The 19,826-nt window shown below is 51.4% G+C and overlaps 1 protein-coding gene across 1 annotated transcript in view; it reads right to left on the bottom strand.

Moving 5' to 3' along the window:
- Plxna4 (plexin A4) overlaps nucleotides 1–19,826 on the bottom strand; it is a 446,676-nt gene that overhangs the window by 17,934 nt on the left and 408,916 nt on the right. The window contains exons 22-25 of the mRNA XM_004626540.2: nucleotides 16,459–16,727; nucleotides 13,934–14,000; nucleotides 13,042–13,188; nucleotides 8,926–9,085 (exon numbers count right to left, since the gene is read on the bottom strand). Coding sequence (XP_004626597.1) covers nucleotides 8,926–9,085; nucleotides 13,042–13,188; nucleotides 13,934–14,000; nucleotides 16,459–16,727 — 643 coding nt within the window. The remainder of the gene's footprint in view (nucleotides 1–8,925; nucleotides 9,086–13,041; nucleotides 13,189–13,933; nucleotides 14,001–16,458; nucleotides 16,728–19,826) is intronic.

Below are 19,826 nucleotides of genomic sequence, written 5' to 3'. Positions count from 1 at the left end.
ACACACACACACACACACACACACACACACGCACACAGCCCTCATGAGCACATACCCAAAAAGCAAAACAGCCTCTTAAATTAAAACACAACACGTGTTTTAACCCAGAAACAAGCAATCTGGATTCCAGGAAGCCAAGACCCTGCTCACCACTCGCAGGGCTTCTGAAGACTTCTGGTGCATCTAAAGCACACAGATGGTGTCTGCTTGGGGAGAATGTGGTGATGGACAGCCTGACCATCCATGGAGTTTTACACAGAGACACATAGCTAGTTTCCCAACCTCCTTTCCCTCCTGCCAAGACCCAGCTGCTAGTCTTCAGCTGACCACATCTGAAGATGTACACAGAAAGTGCTGGTCTCTCCCTTCATTGTGCACTCTGTCACCAGTACTGCCTTCCCATTAGACAGATGAACCAAAGGCCCAGAAAGTGGGGGGCCAGCTGGCCATGATCAAGAACAGAGATGCCCCAGGCTCAGTGTCCTAGGGCTTCCCTGTTGCCCGGTTTCAAGCTTAGTGTCAAAAGAGTCAAGATACAAGGGTGACACACTTGTGCCTTGGAGCAGGAAGCCTCTGGGGGAATGTCTATCTCTAAGTCCCGTTGATGGCCCAGCTGAAATGGCTCCTGGCAGTTAGGGCCTGGGGCTGTGATGCTGACGGCAGGGGGAAATCCGAAGCCTCTGAATCCCTTGGGTGCCAGCGTGTTTGTCTGTCATAGTGTTATGCTGTTTCTTGCTTTGCCTTTTAAATTTAAGTTTGTATGCATGTATATTTGATTGGCAGCTGCCAACTGGAGGTGCTGTGGACACGGGTGAAGACTGGGCTGGCCAAGGAACAGAGCAGCGTGTCTCTGCAACATGCAAGGCGGATGCTCATGGTCACACGCTACATGGGATGGAGTGGCGGTACAGGGGCAACTTCAGGTCATGTCACAGAAGGTGGCCAAGACTGCATTTCCTTTGTCTACCAAATGAGCCCCAAGGGAGTCTCTTCCATGGGCATGGCTATGGAGCTTCTAGGGCTAGATGTAGAAGGTACCAACTACAGACCAGTCACTCTGGGTAGTAGCCACACTGGTACCCCTTACTGATGAAGTTCTGGTTCATATCAGTGGGATTTGAATAGGTTACATGGGCTGGTGGCCTGGGCAATGACACGTGGAAACTAGTAGTAAACTCCAGTGTAGGATTTCTATGTTGCACAATGACCCTCAAAGTAGTGCAGTGCATAGCCTGTACAGCCATACTCAGCAACCTTGGCTCTGAGTCAGTCTAGTAATTATGTAAGCAAATGAGCGTCAGTTTGCTTCCATGCCCCCATTCAAAGAAGTGGGACAAAGGATGGGAAATCTCATCAGGGAAGCTGCTGTCCTTGGAGTACAAAATTGCTGCTGCTACATACCTGCCAACAGGGCAAGTTCAGTGCACTGGACTGAGAAAGAGCTTAATAAATATTCAATAAGTGAATGACTACATGAATGAATAAATAAATGAATGAAAGACACTGGTGACTAGATGATGATGGCCTATTTTCTAAGCAGCAAAAATATCTCACACCTGTGTGCTTATGCATATGGCAGGTAGATGGTGGGCTCTAGTCTGTGGACTACGAGCTGCTGCAATGCCTGGGACAAAGAGTGATCTGAACAGAGAAGCAACAATAGATGCTTCCATTGGCAGAAGCTCTCTTAGGTGGCTGTCACTCATTCTTCTAATTCTACCACTGGAAAAATGAAAGGCAGACAAGAAGGGCAGACCTAGGCCACCATGCCAGGGCCCTGCTCAGCTCACTAACCAGAGTTCTACAGATACTTCCTGGGATGCTCCTTTGGGCTTGAAATTGGACTAGGTTGTCAAGACACAAAGGTACCAAGAGGAAACCCTTTGCTCTGAGTGTTCTAGGTGGGAAAAATGTGGGCACAGATCGGACACTCTAAGATGGTGTTCAGCACCCATGTGTGGGATAGTATGTGGGAAGGAGAGGGCTGGCCTTCAGCCTGAGCCTTGGGCATATTGTGACAAAGGCAAAGCCCACAGCTGCCTCCACCCAACTTCACACTTGATGCTGTAGGAGGCCAGTATTTTTTAGGATGTATTTCCATTTTTACAAAGTCCGATTTCACCAATGGGTGTTTATGCTACAGTCAGGGATGTGGTCAGAGGGCAGGCAGGACACACGGCACCTTGGAGGCCAACATGCAGCACAGGGCCAAGGTCTCCGAAGAGCTCCTCGGCTGTCCAGTGCTACAGGGCCCCCAGCCCAGTCCCTGCCTTGGGTGGGGAGACTCATGGACAGCTGAGAGGTAGTGAATGTTGCCTTTTTAATCTCAAACAGTTAGGAATGTTTTCCCAAATGCCAGTATGAGGATCGTGGGCTGGAATCAAGGAAAACAGCCTTGTTTTTTAGATCGCCTAAGCCTGTTATTTTTGTTCTCTAGTATACAGAAAAACTGCTATATGCTGTCTTCTGAAATATCAGAAAGATTAAAAAAAAAAAGTTCTGTGCCATCCCAATGCAGTCCTGATGAGACAGAGCTCATGGGATGGGCAGCTGGTGTTATGGGGATGAGCAAGTGTCTACCCTGCCGAACTCCAAGGGAGGGGAGAGAATGTGGGGTCCAACTAGAAGGTGGCCCCACTTCCCTGTAACAGAATGACTTAAGTACACTAACAAGGAGACCCATTCCCCAGTGCTCACTCTCCTTGGCTTGAGGTCCCACGTTCACACTGTCACCTGCGGCACACACCCACACCCACAATGACTGACCTTCTTCCTTTCCTTCCCTTCATCCATCCCAGCTCTGATGTCTGTTTTTCTAGGATCATCATGAAATGTCTCAAAGAAGTTCAAGGGCAGATCTGGACCCAACTCGTTGGTCTTGTGTGACTTTGTGACTCTGTCTGGCCGGAATAGGAGCCACTGGAGTCTACTGAGTGAAGCTGACAACCAGCGGCCAAGACCGAGGCCAAAGCATGAGGCTTCTCCCTGTCCCTGTAGCATTCCACTCTCCCAAGCTGCATGGCTGGGTCATGAAATCTCATTCCAACCCAGCAGGCTGCGACAGCTGAAGGTGAGGCAGGCCCAACACTTTAAGGCACACGGGACAGCACTTGAGCCTGTGCAGTGCAAACAACTGTTTAACTCAGTCTCAGGAGCCTCTGAGCAAGGACCACAGCTTATCCCGTGCTCAGTGTATAGTTGCATGGTCAATCTACAATTAGTTTTAATAAAAGCAATAACAGTAAGTTGAACCCAGGTTTCCTAATCCTCAGTCCTGCACTTTTCTCACTAGACCCCTCTATTTTGCCTCTAAAACATCACGGGCACCTGCGCATACATGCATCCGCACGTGGGTGCATGCTTCATTTGGTCCAAGTGGAGAACCTGGCAGGCTTTGCACCAACTTCTTTCCACCTCCAGCCTTCCTGTAGCCATCTCTGCTTAGACCCATCACAGAATTCAGAAGGGGGGAAGCGGAGAGGGAGGGAGGGAAGAAGGTATCCAATTCCCAGCTCATCTCCACCTTTTCACACCTTGGGCCCTGCAAGCAGGTGCTCCAGGAGGCCCCTCTGCTCCAACCCACTGGACTGAGTGGCTCCACTCACCTGGAGGCAAGTGAGCCCCAAGGAGATGCCTGGTCCTGACACCTTCAACTCCAGCAACCAGAAGAGCAGGAACCAGAGAAAAGGTGGGGGAAGTCCTAAGAGGGTCCAAAGGCTGCTTAAAATGCTCAGAGGACTGACCCAGGAGCTGAGCTCTAACCATCAAAAATGTTTTGTTTCAAAAACTGAATCAAAGAATAAACTTAAGTTCTCAAATATAAAATGATTGAATTCTGACGCTTCTACTTAAAATTAAGACACTTGACTCTATCCTCCCCAAATACAAATCATGTGCTCAGCATGTGGGGCACCAGGTCTATGTAGAATGAATTGCGGGGTGTGCCAGCTAGTTGTTGCTCTTTAGAGCTGTCTGGAGAGGAAAAGGCCAAGCTGACTTAAGAGAGACCCTAGCTAGAGCTCCGTGCATGGGTGCTCTTGAGTGTGAAGCACAGAGCTGAAGGCAGTGTGTTGGGTCAAAGAAGAGTTAAAAAGGGAGGTGGTGGCAGCAGGAGGAGGAAAGGTGACCCTGATATTCATATGTATGACCACACGAAAGAAAATAGCTAGCTAGCTCTGACCTCTGGAAGCAGCTCCTGCCTGGCAGCCCCACGCCCGCTCTAAGCACCAGGCACAAAGGACAGACACACTTGGGATCCAATTTGTTACACTTGCACCTTCCAGGGAGAGAGGGAGGTGAAATAAAAAAAGAAGAAGAAATCCCATTATCTTTATCTGTCCTTCCTATCAGGTGCAGTGGAAAATGCAAACGGGGGAGACAGCTGCTGTGAACTCTTTATATTTCACTCAGAAGATAGTGTATCTTTTTATTGCATACAGGAATTACTTATTTGAAAAAATATATCCTTTCAGCGTGACCTGAGCAGCGAGACAGAGCGGGGGTTCTCTATGGAGAGGCGGAGTTGCGGGGCTGTTGATAGAGCATTTGCATTAAACTGGAGGAATCTCTGGAGGTTGTGGGCAGCAGCAGAGGGAAAGAAGAGAGGCCCAGAGGCTTTGAGCCTGCCAGTGGAGGGAATGGGGCTTCTCTCCACCTCTGTGCAGTGTGCCCAGGCCCGGGCACAGTGCCCCTCAGCTGCGCATTGTCTCTCTGGGCAAGACCCTAGGATGGCACCCATAATTTCCTCTGGGGAGTGAAAGGAGACAAAAGACAGAACAATGGCCTGCCTCTGCTAGTGTGTTCAGAGAGGATGGATGGGGTTTTATACACCTCCATGCCTGGCACAGACTTTGCCATGGAGGAGGGTCTCTTAGGATATGCTCGTTGAAGACACCCAGCCTTGCAAACGGGTACCCAGCCTGCCCAGATGCCTGCAGGTGGAAACCCGATGGGGATGGCACACTTGATCAGTGTGGTGTCCCTAGGCACTGTGCTTCTAGAAGCCCAGCCTTGTGCATCCTTTGCCCTGTGAGCACCTTTCCTACACCTACACCAGATTTTGACAAAGAGAGCTTCTGTGATCTTCCCTGTGGTCCTGTGATGGTGACTTTTGGGTCAGCTTGGCTGGGCCAGAGTGCCCAAATATTTGGCCAAATATTATTCTTAATTATCCCATGAGGGTGCCTGTATGTGAGATTGACATTTCAATCAGTGGAATTAGAGTCTATTCTCCATAATGTGGGTCGGTCTCAAGTCAGGTGACTTCATGCATAGAGCAAAAGATTGATCACCCCTGAGACAGAGGGAATTCTGCCCACAGAGCCTTTCACTCTTTCTTGCCTGGCCAGTACGCCAGCTTTTACAGGGGAGATTTTGGACTTGAAACCCCTCCAGAATTGGTCCAACTCTTAAACACTCTTTAAAAGAAACCCCTTCTTTCTCCCATTCTCTTTATATGTATATGTATGTATGTGTGTATACAAAAACTCCTCAATTTAGGATGGAGTTGTAGTCTGATAGTTCACCCACTCTAAGTTGATAATATGATAAGATTTCTTAGCTAACCTACAGATCAACACAGCTTAGCCTAATCTACCACAAACATCCTCAGAACATATGGTAGCCAACAGTTGGGGTAAAATCACCTGACAGAACTACCTCAAGTAGTTTATTGATACTGTACTGTAAGCAAGACAGAATAGTTTCATGGATACATGTTCCTATTATCATAAAGTTAAAACAGTAAATCAGTTCATGAGTTTGGGGACTGTGATGTGTACTCATCCTCCAAGTTTCCTTTGCCTGCAGAACCCTTATGGTTCTTCCCTGTCTGGAAAAGGCTGGGTAGGGGCAGAGGCAGAGATGGGTGAGCTCTGGCCCAGGAGCACAGATGGAACACTGGGAAGGAAGAGGTACCCTCACCCTTGACAGGAGGGGTCAAAGCCAGGCCAGGCAGGCAGTGGGCTGAGATTTGATTTCCTTGGGACGAAGACAGCGTAGCTTAGGGGGTCTGCTTCCTTCAGAGCTGACCTGATACAGGTCATCCGTCTTTGCAGGGTCTGGACACCTGGAGAGGGGTGGCAGCTTCTGCCCAAGGTCCTCCACTGTGGGAAGAGGAGGCATAGTGGGGAGATGCTGTGTGGTGTTCTGCTATCTCACCCCCTGCCCAGTGCCTGGGTTCTCTGAGCCTGTGTGCCAGGTAGCCTGTGGGGTACATTAATTTGTGGTGATAATCACACCTTCTTTTGTAAATAGCTTTCAGGCTTTCAAAGTACTTTCACCTATGTGGTAGACCAGCTCCCTTGGCCCCACACCAGGGGGAATCAGAGGCTCAAGCGTGTGGAAGGGGCAGTGGTCTCTGAGGGGGCTTCCTTTTCCTTATTGTGCAGCCTGCCTTGGAGCGGAAGGAAGTCCAAGGTTTGAGGAGCAGCTCACTGCTCTGGCTTTTGTACAAAAAAGCAGGAAACTTGTAAGATGAGCAGGGAGGCCCCTCCAGAAAGGAGCCTGAAGCCTTTCCACTGTGGGGCTCACATTGCTGAGAACCCTCCTCTTTGGCCCCTCTCCTTCACTGGCATCATTGTGGGGGTGGCCCAGGAGCATGTGGGGGGGGTAGAGGGAGCCTCGCTGTGCTCCTGGGAGCCTGGAGCATGAGCCGCTGGGTGAGTGTGGTGTTGTGGAGTGGCCCCCTAGACAACCACACTGTGGCTGTGGGGTGAGCTTTCCTATTTCCATGAGAGCCTCATTTTGCTGGGTTTGTACTCCCAAATCAGTAAGGGATTACTTTATATATCAATTTTCTAAGCTAATAAGCAACTCTGCCCCTCCCAGTCTCAGATGAGGGGGTTCCTAGGATGGGGAGGACTGATCCTGAGCAGCGGCCACCAGACATGACAGCTATGTTCTCTCTTCAGGAGATCTTCAGGCATAGAAGGGCTGCTCCCCACATTTGCTTCCAGAGGACAAACCCAAGAGTTTTGGATTGAGGTGATGTCAAGGAATGTGGCCCCCAACCCTTGCTGAGCTCCATCAAGCGTTTAAGCTCCCACAGCTGTTCACCACCCTTGAAGGGCAGAGACGCTGTTCCTGAGTGACCACTGGGCTCAGTTCTGTAAGAGGAGGCTCACAGAACCATCTGCTGCTCACCCTGTTGGAAGTGATCCCATCCGAAGTCCAGAGCGCCCCCTCCCACATGCCCATACATTCAGGGGCTCCTTCCCTGTACCAGCACAACCTCTGCAAACTCGCTGTCCCATGTAGACACTTGGTCTTCTAGCAGCTCTTCCTCCCAGCCCTTGTCAGGAAAGTCCTCCCACCCACTTTGCAGAAAAGGAGATAGGAGCCCTGTCCCAGCCGTGGCCCACAAAGGAAGCACCCAGTTAACCTACTCAACTCTTCCTGAACAGCCCACTAGAGAGCACCTCATGAATCCTCTGGGGAAAGGAACACAGAACCTTCTGGTCACTGCCCCTTACCTTGTCAATCTGTGAGATCTTTGCGGCAGAACAGTGAGTCAAGTGCATGCATACACACATGCGCCCACCCAATTCCTATACCAATGGACACTTCCACCCCCAGCCACCTACCCCATGCTGCTTCCTCCATGTCCTGGAAGCAGCATGCTCAGGATACCTCCAAAGTGGAGGGGGGCATCCGCTCACCCAGCCTCTCTCTCTAGGCATCCCAGCACAGGGCAGAGGGCCATGCGCATCCAGCCCAGAGCAGAGCAGGAGGAAACAGGATTAAATGAAGAAGGGAGACTGTAAGGGAGTTAGCAGGACTGCCTGGTCCTAAGAACCTTTAGGCAGTGGAATCTGGGGAAGTGGAGCAGCTGGGGGAGAGGGTGAAAATTCCCTCTGGATTTCAGCAAACAACACAAATGCCCATCTGTCTTGGATGGCTCAGCTCGAGCCAGCTTAGGGGCCAGATGGATGGGTCTGAGGTCTCTGGGGCCCCACTTCCCCACTGATTGCCAGGAATCAATTTCCATCTCTCATATTCAGCATCAACAAACAGGTACATGCAGTGTCCTGATCAGCTTTACTCCGGGAACCAACGATAGCAGGCAATACTCACCAAGTGTGTACTATGGGCTGCAGAGAAAGGCCTTTATGTACATTACTCTGGGCTCCTACTACAAGGGAGGTACTATTATGATCTCCACTCTATATGGTAAGGAAACTAAGGCACGGGAAGGTTAAATAACTAGGCCAAGGTCACACAAGTAGGACCTGATGGCACCAGGAATAAATCCAGGTGTCCCAGAATGCTGGAACTGCCACTTTTCCACCCACCTCTTCAGAGCCCTGGGCTCCCTGGGAGGATTGCCCCTGGATAACAGCTTGCACATGCTCAGGCAAACCGTAACTGGATCTAAGAGCAGCTGGCTCAAAGTGGCATGCCCTTGTTTATATAGGCTGTGCGATCTATTCAGGGAACATTCAAGTACAGTGTCATCCTGCTCCCCAGCAGGCTGTCGTATCTCATTTTTCTTCATCCTTTCTCTCCATTCTCTATGGCTGACCCAGATCCCTCAAGCTGTGGATATTCAGCAAAAATTACAGGCCCAGAACAGAGGAGAGGGGATGAGCCTGGGGAATAGCAGAGGTAGCGGCAGGACCTTGACCACAGGGACTCAGATTGACAAGTTTTGCCTTGAAGTCCCTTCATTCAGACAACCCATATCCAGTCCAAGCCCTTAGTCACTCAGAAGACCTCAGATGTACCACCTACGGGCCAGATGGCACTGGACTGCCACGAGACCTGTGGCCCCTTTTCTGATCATTACTTATGATCAACCCTGGCCATGAAAGTAAACCCATGGGATCCTCAGTGTCCTCCCCTGCTACTCCCTGCACCCTGCTCCACCTGCTGCAGCCCGGAGAGGGCAGGAGGTGCTCAGGACCAGCTGTGGAACAGCCGACTAACCAAGGTCCATGTCTGCAGCCTTGGGCCGGTGGGAGCAGGGCACATTCTTGAAGATGGCATCTAGAATCTTCTCCTTGACCTGAGTGATGGTGTCACAGTTGAGGATCTTCACGGGGACCTCGGAGCTGTTGGCACTGTCTGGGCTGACACAGCTCAGGACCTGTGAGGATGGGGAGAGGTCACAAGTTTGAAGGTAGCAAGAACAGCAAGAATGGCTCCTTTTCTCTAGGATGGACTGGGGGAGCAGGGGGGACTCCAGCCCACCCGCACCCCCACCAGACCCATGCAAGCAGGACCCCACAGCGGCCTCAGTGCCATTGCAGGAGTTCAAACTGCGCACTTAACTCCCATCAGGGCCAACATCATGAAGCCCTGATCTTCAAAGGGAACAGAGCCTGCGCACAGGGAGGCAGCGAGGGAATCTGCAATAGGCTGGCTTAAATGCTCGCAGGCACACATGGCCTCAAACGTGTGTGCGCCCTTCAGGGGACCTCAGTGCCACAGCATGTGCTCACCCACCTTGGGATCCCCACCCAACCCTGTGCACCACTCAGTCCCTCTTGATACTCTGTCTCCGACACTCAGCACTTAGTGCCAATGGAAATCAGGCTCGTGTCTTAAAAGATCTAATAGCTCTGACTGTGAGGAGAGGCTGGGGCTGAGAGAAGGCTGGAGAAACCATATATTCATTAGACATGAGAAGATGTGCTTCAAAAAATTGCAGGTTGATGCAACCTGAGATTCCTTCCTGGTTCTGAACCTGAAGTCACGGTCAGAGTTCCAGGGAACACGGCCATGGCCTGGCTGGTAGCCTCTATTTGTCTTTTGAAAACAGAGCAGAAAAGTTAGTTAAAATCTCAGGTCACTATTTTTTTTTTCTTTTAAGAACATCAAGGCTTTTCCTCTCCTGCTGTTCTCATGTTGTCTTTTCTGCACTGTGGGGCCTCCTGGGTGATGCCAGTGACCAGCACAGGTACTGTGGGGGTCAGGAAAGAGTGTGAGCACTAGAGCCAGGCAGAAGAGCCCTCCTGTCTTGGGGGCTGCAGCCAGGTGGCCCTGCCACCCCAGGCTGGCTCTCCCTCTGCAGCCTAAGCCCTTTGCATGCCTCCCCCCATCCCCTTCCCTTTCACTCGCTCTGTAACCATTTCCCCATGGACCCATCTGGTTTGCAGAATGAGACAGCGGCCCCTTTCCAGCCCATGTGGTGATAATCAAGACCCAGCTCTGGACGCCTGGCTTTCATTAGCAAGCAGACTGCAAGAGCTCAAAGGAGGGACGTGCTTATTGCATTAAGAAGAAAACAATTACCCTAAATCTATAAAACCAAGTGCTCACCCTCGAAATCCCCTAAACTGAAAATCCTGATGGTAGAGCCTGTGGACTATGCTTTCACATGTGCCTCCTGCTAGCGGCTGCCCTCGACTGAGAGCGTTCTAGCACTTTCCTCCCTCTCAGTAGCCGTGCGTAGTCTGGCCCTTCTCCCTACTGCTGTGGGCCTGCTGTCCTGTCCTCTGGGATGGTTCAGTCTTCCCAGGGCAGCAGTGCAATTTATCCAGCTTTCTTCCTTGAGATCATGACCTGCCACCTGAGGTTGATCTCCTGGCACTTCTACTGCCCCAGCAGTTCAGTGGCCTCATGAGAACAGCTCCACAGTGTGCTTCAGGAAAGGAGAGGGAGCAAGGGCCCTAGAAGGACAGTGTCCCTGGCCAAGGGACGTGCCACAACTTACCTAAGAGCTCCATTCCTATCCTGATTATTTTCTGAACAAACGGCCTGCTGCTTTCTCTGCTAAGGAAATGGCCCTCACACAGAAGGAACCACTGCGTGTGGCACAGACTCGGCCCCTGGACACCTTGGGCAAAGAGAAAGTTCTACGTCCTAGCAGGCTGCCAGGGGGGGCATCTAGCCATCTGGTGAGCTTCTAGGTGACTATGTAGCACTCCAGCAGGCTGCTGGGTAGGCATCTCGTCTAGCAGGCTCCCAGGTGTGGGTGATAAGGGTCTGGCACACTGCCCTCAACAGGGCCTTGGTCTGAATTCTAGCATCAGTCTAATTAACCCCTCAAAACTTAGGAGGTGCTCTCAATGTGCTCCGAGCACTCGGAGTCCCTGGATGGCTATCCCTCCTGCCCAGGGCAAGGTTACCATCAGCTAGCCCCAAAGAGCCCCAGGCTCCTCCAGCTATGGCCAAAGCCCACTATCGCCTACTTTTGCATCCGACCCTCTCAGCTGGACTTACTGCTGCCCTTCTTCCCTCCCTCTTCACGATGGCTGGGGGCCTCGCCCAGGCCTAGAGGGGACTAGCCAATAGTCCTGCACGGTGTGTCCCCAAGGAAACCATTACACCTTCTTCCCCTTTGCTCCCTGCTCAGTGTTGGATGCGCAGCCCTGACCCACTCCAGTTTCCCTGCAGCCTAAGTGAGTCATCTGGAAGCAGCTGGGGCACTAACAGTCCTCTGGCCTCTGGAATGAAGGCTGCTGCAATTTAGTGGCAGCATTATCACGACTCGCTGTGTTGCACTCGATATATAGAGGAGCTGAGAGGAGGCAATGGAAGGGAGCGGAGGGGTTGGGGCAGGAAGGAGACATTTAAAGGTAGCTCTCTCTCTCTCTCATTAAGAAATCCACTCGGGCCTCTATTTTTGGAAGGGTTTTTCTTCCATTGCCATTTTAATGGGGGCCTCTGGCTCTCCTCCACAGCAGACAACAGCTATGAAGGAGCTGGGGTGCCTCTCGGTCCCTGCAGGGAGGCAGGCCCCATGGGGACACTGACACTGCAGATCCTGCTGGGATTCCCCTGGCTCCAGTGAGTAGGGTAGGTGGATCATGGTTATAGCCTGCCAGCCAGGAGGGGAGGCTCAGTTCAGAAGTGGGGATCATCTCTCACGCCTGCCCAGGCCAGGCTACTGGTGGTAAGAGTTTGTTTGGGAACCCACCCTTCCCAGCTCTGCCCCACCCTGGCCTGCATTTTAGTGCCGCCAATCCTGTGCCCCCTGCACCGCCTTGCTTTCTCGCTTGCCTCCATTCTTGAGTGCCTCCTGCGTGCCACCTCCAACACTCAGCTTTTGTCTTACTTTCTTATTTCTTTTACTTCCTCTCCTTTATCTTGAAAAAAAAGGTGTAACGGAAGGATTTTTTTTTTTTTTTTAAAAAGAACTTTTGCCAATAAAAGCATGAAAGTGAGCTCCCTGAGACTGCAGAGGCAGCCGCAGCCAGCAGCAGGATGGACAGCATTGCTGGAGGGGGCTGGCAGGGCCGCCCCGAGTGACCAAGCAGAGTGCACAGTTACCCTGGGCCCCCAACTCCCCTCTGGACAGCTGTGATGACCCCCATTTCCATAGGTTCTACTACTATTACCATTATTATCATTGTTGTTGTGATTGCCATTGTTACTGTTATTATTGTTACTTCCTTTTTGCAGGTAAAGAAACCCACACTCAAAGAGAGTGGAAACTTGTCCCAACTCAAAACTAATCAGAGGCAGAGGCAGGACTCAAATCCTGGGCTGATTCCATGGTGGGCTCTTAAAAGCACTAAGCTCCACTGCTTCCTAACACAGTCGCTGATCTCAGGAGGAAGCCTGACCTCGACCCAGGCCAGCCCTATGCTCCTTGTGCCAGTCAGCCAGCCTAGTTACACGGCTACACGGCTTGGTTACAGCCCCGTGCGAACCTTGCCTGGTGGGTAAGGGTTGCTTTTAGAACCACAGGAACTATTTGTAGTTGCCTTCCCTGCGCACCACTGCCTGCAGAACCCTACTCTGTGTAGTGCTGATTCTTTGAGCATCAGGAGAGTGGATGGAATGTTGCTCACTAGAGACTGTTGGCCCTGCTGTTGGGGGCTCCAACCTTGTGATTCAGCACCTGGTCTGAAGCTAAAGCAGGCCACAAGTTGAAGACCTGCTGAGACACAGCAGACCCACTAGGTGCCTTGGGGCTGTGGTCCAGAAGCGGTCTGAGGATAGGGGACAGGGCAGCACTTGGCTGAATGCCTGCAGGAGGCACAGTTAGAAAAGTGGCTCTTCAGCATTGCATCTGTTCTTTCTACAGAGTAGGGCTGCCTTGAGGCCACAGCCCACGGGCCAGGGGTTGGGGAAGAAGCAGCGACGGTGGCTCACCAGGGTCTTGTACTCAATCTGTTGCCGGATGAGCTTGTCTTCACTCAGGGAATAGCGGGCCTCACCCGTGATGGCGTCAATGGGTCCCTTCTCCATCTGCTGCTTGATGGCACAGAACAGGGAGAAGAGGGGCTCCCCAGCACACTCCTGGATACAAGAAGAGACATGAGGCACAGCTCTGGGACCACAGAGGTGCCGGGCCCACACTGCATGCCCGCTTGCCCGCCTCCGGTCCATCCTTCCTCCTGATCCCACCTGCTGCCTTGAGCAGGGTAGATTCTCCAAATGACTCTCCACTCTTTAGACACAGTGTCTTCCCCTACTCTACACTTTCCTGTTCCTTTTCCAAGGCTCCCTCCCTCTGTTCCTTCTCCCTGGCTCTCAGAGGTCCAAGTAAAAGACAGAGGTCCATTCTCTGTGACAGGAAACCATTAGGAAGCAAGTTAGTAGTTAGAAGCTCAGTAGGGCAACCTCTACCCCACACAGACTCAGCTCGTCTGCCAAGATGGCAGCTTCCAGACCTGCCTGGACCCTTATCAGCTTCCCTAAGTCTGAGGGTGGGAGAGGGGACAGGAAGTTGGGGCACAAAGGATAAATGATTTGTAGCTTAAAATAAGGATCTAGCTGCCAGAGCGCATCTGTCCCCATCACACAAGATGATGCATGCTATGCAGGATTGTGTCTCTGAAGCTAGCACTGGTCACAGGCTCTGTCTGCTATGATAGCTTACAACAAGGGGTGACTCCATTTTGGGGGGTTAGAAGCACCAGGCCTCCATGAGTCTGGATGTGGGAGGCATGGAGTAAGTTAGAACAGGCCAGGAGGAGGAGGGCTCATACCCAGGATAGGGTGACCATGGCAGGACTAGGCATACATCCATAGCCTCTCCTACCTTGAGGAACTTGTAGAGGAGGAACGTGAACCAGTTGGTCAGCATCTTCTCAGCCACTGACTCAGTCCTGTCCCAGTCACCAAGGGAAGGAGCAGAAGAAGACAGAAAGAAAGAGTTTGTCAGAGCTCATTGGTTGGGTATGCAGAGCAAGGAACTACCTCCACCTTGCTGCTAGGGCTCTTAGGACAAATCGTAAGATCTTAACACATGGGAAAATTTTGATGGCCTTATGCTCCAGGGTGGTAGTTTTCCTACAAAGCTGGAGGGTGACATGTCAGCCATCGGGCTTCAGGTTCGCACCACAGGGGTGGGTACCTGGGCCTGTATTGGGACAGAACGGTCAGTTTCGGAGCACTTTGTGATGCTGACAATGTCCTCTCTGATGCCGTCCACAAGAGGCTGCCTGAGCACCTGAAGTGAGGCCAGAGTGCCTGGAGAACTGAAGTTTTCATTTTATTGACTTTGATGAGTTTGGATTTCAGTAGTCACCTATGGCTGGTAGCTCTGCTGTTGGGCAGTACAGCCTCAGTGAACTCCATAGGCTGACGTGTTCATTTGAGTCCAAAAAGAAACATAGAAACAAAATAAACAAATACTCAGAGAGACACTATTTTGTGATGGTATAGAGAGGAAGATGGGACAGGTGGTCCAGGTCAGATTATCTAGTTCAGACAGACTGCATAATCCAAGAATCCCAGCACTGGCAGCAATGTGGAGCTGCAGACTAAGTTCATCCCAAGAGATGTCACACTGTGTCATTGCAAAGGCCTTCGTACACTTTGGAACTTCTCCTAGGAGCTGTCTCTCATATCATTTCATTTGCAGTGGCAGGAAGTCCCTTTTTGGTTCTAGCCTGCAACTTTTATGCTATGACCCAAGGCCACTTCTTACTTTTTATCTCTGTCTCTGTCTCTGTCTGTCTCTGTCTCTCTCTTTGTTTCTCCCTCTCTCTCCCTCCCTCCCTCCCTCCCTCCTTCCCTCCTCTGTCCCTCTCCTGTGCAGCACCTGGTTACACTTTGGGTTGCATCCTTTTACTGAAGGTGAATCACATTCAAACTTGTGCTAAGCACTTGACTTGCTCCAGAAACAAACTAGCCTGTCCAGGTAGTTTGGGTGGAATATAACATTACAATTGCCAGAAAACACTAATAACTAAAATCCCAAGTAATTTAGGTAGTTTCTGGCATGAAGTGAAGATAGGAAGAAAAGAGAAGAAAGAACATTAAAAGGCAGAGACAGCCAGGAGCAAGAAGAAGAGACTGCAACAGAGGAGAGCAGAAGGAACAGAAGCATTAGGAGAAGCAAGAGGAGAAAACAAGATGGGGTCTGCAGAGACTGCGAGACCACGCCAGGAAATTGTCGGTGGGAGCTCTGGCAGGCAGCGGCAACCCTAGAATTATGCCAGTGGGTGGCTGCGTGGTGAAAGTAAAACAAAAATCAAAATGATCTACCTTGCTGTTTCCAAAGCTGTATGACTGCTCTACCGCACAGCAACCTTTCACAGCTGTGCAGGAAAATATGACCCCCATACCAGGAAACAGCCCACAGCAAATGCTTCTGAAAGCCAGATCTACGCATTGGGCCACCTGGGGCCACTGAGGCTGGGCCTCAGATGCAGAGACCAAGGGTGAAGGCAGGAGGACAGGCAGACAGGAGTGGAGAGTCAGTGCATGGTCTGGGCAGGGGGCCGGATATGACAGCTTCACAGTGGAATTGTCTAACTTCAAATACGAGAAGGCTAGAGACACTGGAATACAGAGCAAAGAAGACAAGTAGCCCTTTCACATGTGGGAGTTAGGTGGAGAACGAGCACCTCTGTTGCCCATAAGAGGAGACTAAAGGGTATGATCAAGGGCTTGTATCTGACCCTGCAGGTTCCAACAGTAGGAGGCAAATATCCATGTGCAGCCGTGGACCTGGAGCCACTCAGCCTGTAGCAGGGGCCAGGAAGTACTTGCTGGGCTGCTCTGGGTAAGGTGTCCACAAAGGCTTCTCTCAGGACTTCTCCTACTTTTGATTACAGGAACATTCAAGTCACTGGGATCCTCACTGGAATGCAGATTCTGATTTAGTGGGGCAGAAAGGACCTAAGCCTTTCTGTAGTACATTTCTAACCACCTCCTGGAGGCTGCTTCTGCTACTGGTCTATAGGAAGCACGAGGCTGTGGGGCTCTTTATTTCCAGCCCCAGCTTTGGAAAGGCCAGGATGGTCTAAATGACCTCTGAAGATTTTGCAAGGAAATAATTCCAATAGAAAGGATCAAAATTCAGGGGGTAGAAGGGCAGAGAAGGCAGAATGGAATACAGGGAGAAAGAGGGTGAAGTAAAGATCATGGCTGAGTTCCAGGCACTTGTGTGGTGGACAACACCTCCCAGGAGGGGGTGCTGCAGGCTGGCCTCACAGGTCAGTGTCCTGCCCTTAGGGAGCAAGCCTGTCCTTCCTGCAGTCTCTGGAAAGCCCCAGGAGCTCAGCTGCAGATGGGCAGGGGCAGGAAGTGCTCTGATCCCTGCCAGCACATCCTCACCTCCTGAGCAGTAGCTTCGGGTGGTTCTTGCTCTCCAGGTTCTTGTCAATGAGGTCAGCCAGCAGCTGCTTCAGCACGTCGGTGGCATACTCCAGCTTGCTCTGCAGCACTGTCATGATGAGCGAGGCCACATTGCCTCGGTCCCGCATGGAGAAGCTGCGCTGGGACTCAAGTGTGCGGATGAAGGAGAGTAGGAACACCTTGTTATTGATGAGCTGGGCGAAGAGCTTCAGGCCTTTCTCCACGCGCTCCTGCCGGTACCCTGGAACCTGTGGGAGAGATCGGGGGTCTGGATGCCAGCTTCTGGGTGCTCTGCCAGCCTCCTGTAGGATGGCTGTGCCCACACTGTTCACTCTCCCACTCCACCTCTCACCCACCGCTATCACTCCAGATACCTGATCAGCACTAGCAAGTCCCTCTCTGGAGCTGGTTCTGTGCCCAGCACCTGCTTGGTCTCCATCACGCCCCATGTGATGGGCCATTGTCTCCAGTACAGAGAAGAACCAAATGAGGCTCTGAGAGCAAAAGCCAAGGTTTCTAAGCAATGATAACAGGATTTGAATGTACTTCTGCTGGGCTCCAGAGCCGGACCTCCTCCCTGATGGTGACACAGGGCTGAGGAGGGGCTGTGCACAGCAGAGTGACCCAGCATGCACCCCTCTGGCCCTAAGGAGCCTGTGGACAGGCAGGTGGCTCGAGTCAGGATTTGGGGGGTTCCACATAGTCTTGGCCACACTATGCCATATAACCTCAGGCAAGTCCCTTTACTTCTCTGGGTCCATGAATTTATCCATCTAAGAAAAAGAGGGAGATGGAGCCCGGCAGTCTGAAGAACTCCCTGACTCTAACATGTGGTGTTTGCAGAAAGCCTTTTTCAGCATGGCTTACCACCTGGACAAAGGGACAACGTGTTAAAAACCCACGTGTATCTCCTGCCACACAGACAAGCCACTGATGGCAGCTGTTCTATCCTGCTCTATAGGCCAGAGAAAGCCTGTCTACCTGAGATCACATAAGGTGGGAGAAAGGTTCATGCCACTCATGACTGAGCCTTGCCAAGTTCCAGGGTTGGGGCAAGGTGCAAGCAGGGGGCAGGTGTGGGGCGGCCCCACGTCCTGTCTTGGAGACCACTGCTGAGTCACAGGGCCCTCCTGGAATGGGCACTGCTGCCTGCCCTGCCTTTACCGAGAAGAGCTCTCCCGATGTATCCTGGTTGCCTGGCACAAGCAGGTCCCATGAATCTGGAAGCTGGTAGAAAACATGCGGGCTATCAAATCAGGTCTGTTCTCATCTTTCTTGTTACAGTGCTTGGAGTGTGTGGGAGAGCTTTCAGCTACCCTGTGCCCGTGGGACCTGTCCAGTCCAAACCCAGGCACAGTGTGAGTGAGACCCTCTTCCACACCCTTGGGACTCCCCTCACCATTCCACAGCACCCCCCCATGCCTGCCAAATGAGTGAGAACTTCTGTTGCATTCTGGGGACCCCCAGATCTAGCCCTAGCCCAGGCCCGGTGAGTGGGTGGGAAAGCCTCCCCTCTCCCCTACTCCCCCTTGTCCCCTTCAGTCTCAGCTCAGGCTTGGCATACAGGCCTGGGGTAAAACTCTGCAGTTGCAGTCCCTGCAGAGAGAGTAGGGGACTGAACCACCCAGCTAGCCTAGGAGCAGAACATCTTGCCAGAGGGGCACAACAGGTTCACTCCCCAAGGGTTGAAGCAGGAAGGAGCTGAGCACAGCAGCCAGACCCAAGCCAGGCACAACTGGATAAATCCAAACTTTGTAGTTCTGCACCTGAACTTCAGTAGGTGCTAAGGTTATAACTGCATCAAAGCAATACAACAAAGGTCAGAAGACAATGCTACACAAAATGACAACAAGAAGGAGCAAAATGTAATCTCAGACCCCAAGCCCACCCATAACAAGTGCAGAGGACACTAGCACAGAACAAATTGGGAATCACAAAGCTGAAATCAATGAATCAACAGCTTCTGAAATAGAGAAACAACTGCAGAAGGTATAGAGGAACTCAGATTGGAAATAAAAAAAGAAATCCCTGAATTAATAGCATCTGAAGTAAAGAATCAAATGCAGAGACATATGGAGGAAACCCAATGCCCACCCAGAACAAGTGCAGAGGATACTAGCTCAGCTGAAATGTGTGAATTGTCACAGTGCTTGTACTTTGGAAGGCCAGTTCCCAGGAGACAAAGGGGAACTTGCCTATAGGGAAGAAGAAAGAGCAAGTGCCAGCCAGGGACATTTCTGACACAGCCCCCAGTTCCCTGCTCCCTTGGGAGCTGATAAGGGGTTAGCAAGGCTCCTGATCCCCTTTGCTGCACCACTGTCCAGACCCTGCTCTGCCTCCTTGCCATACTGTGGTCACCCTTCACACATATAGCCACGCCTGACTTCCTCTGCTCTTTCAATTTTTTTATTTACTGATTTACTTTTTTATGTATTTTGTACAAGGTCTTACTATGCAGCTCGGACTCCTAGTGATCCTCCTGTTTTCAGCCTTTCCAGTGCTGGGATTACAGCGTGCACCACCATGCTTGGTCTTGATAGTCGGGGGTCAAACCCCAGTCCCTGAGCTTGCCTAAGCAGGTGCTTAGTCCACTGAGCTCTCTTGCCAGCCCCATCCTCTGCTCTTTAACATACTCAGAACAGCATGTCTCTGGAATGTCCAAACAGTAACAGATACTGCTATTTACTGGGCACTTACCATGTGCAGCACACAGTGCTGGACACAGTATGTATATTATTTAAATGAGGTCTTCTAATGACCAGACTACAAGGTAACAGTCTCCCAGAGCAGTCCAAATTTGTGCCAAGGCCACCCAGCTGGTGATGGCCAGCTCTGGATTTCCAATCTCAAGCTTGTGTAGCCCCTGAACATCTAGCTCTACTCTCCACCTGTCTCCGGTCCAGCACTGTCACTGGGCTCTACAGCTACCTAAAAAATCAATGCTGCCTTCTTTCTGTAGCCTTCCTTCCCAGCAAGGCCTTCTGGCAGTTCAGGCTGTCTGTCAAAGGGAGAGCATCGTGGGTAGGTTTGGCACCATGGATCTGAGCAGGAGAAGACACAGGGACAACTAGATGGCCCAGTTGCCATGAGGATGCTCTGGACTTCTTGCCCTTGCTGCACTTTCTCCATGTGGCACACATTTGCCTGGTGGGAAAAAAGAGCCTGGGGCCCTGGGCAGGAGGGTTTTAGCACAGCTACCTGCAGGATGGAGCAACCATGTCAGACACCGCGGAGAAGAATGCCATCACCTCTGGGCTCTACTGCCTCATGTGTAAAGTGAGAATATGAATGCCTATGTCATAATGTTTTATGAACATTGAATAAGATAATGTATGCAAAGTGCTTGG

The sequence above is a fragment of the Octodon degus genome, unplaced genomic scaffold (assembly GCF_000260255.1).
Source record: "Octodon degus isolate 3935 unplaced genomic scaffold, OctDeg1.0 scaffold00015, whole genome shotgun sequence".
In the NCBI taxonomy this organism is placed as follows: Eukaryota; Metazoa; Chordata; class Mammalia; order Rodentia; family Octodontidae; genus Octodon; species Octodon degus.
The sequence above is the reverse complement of the archived record's forward strand: the minus strand, read 5'-3'. Positions and strand labels throughout refer to the sequence as shown.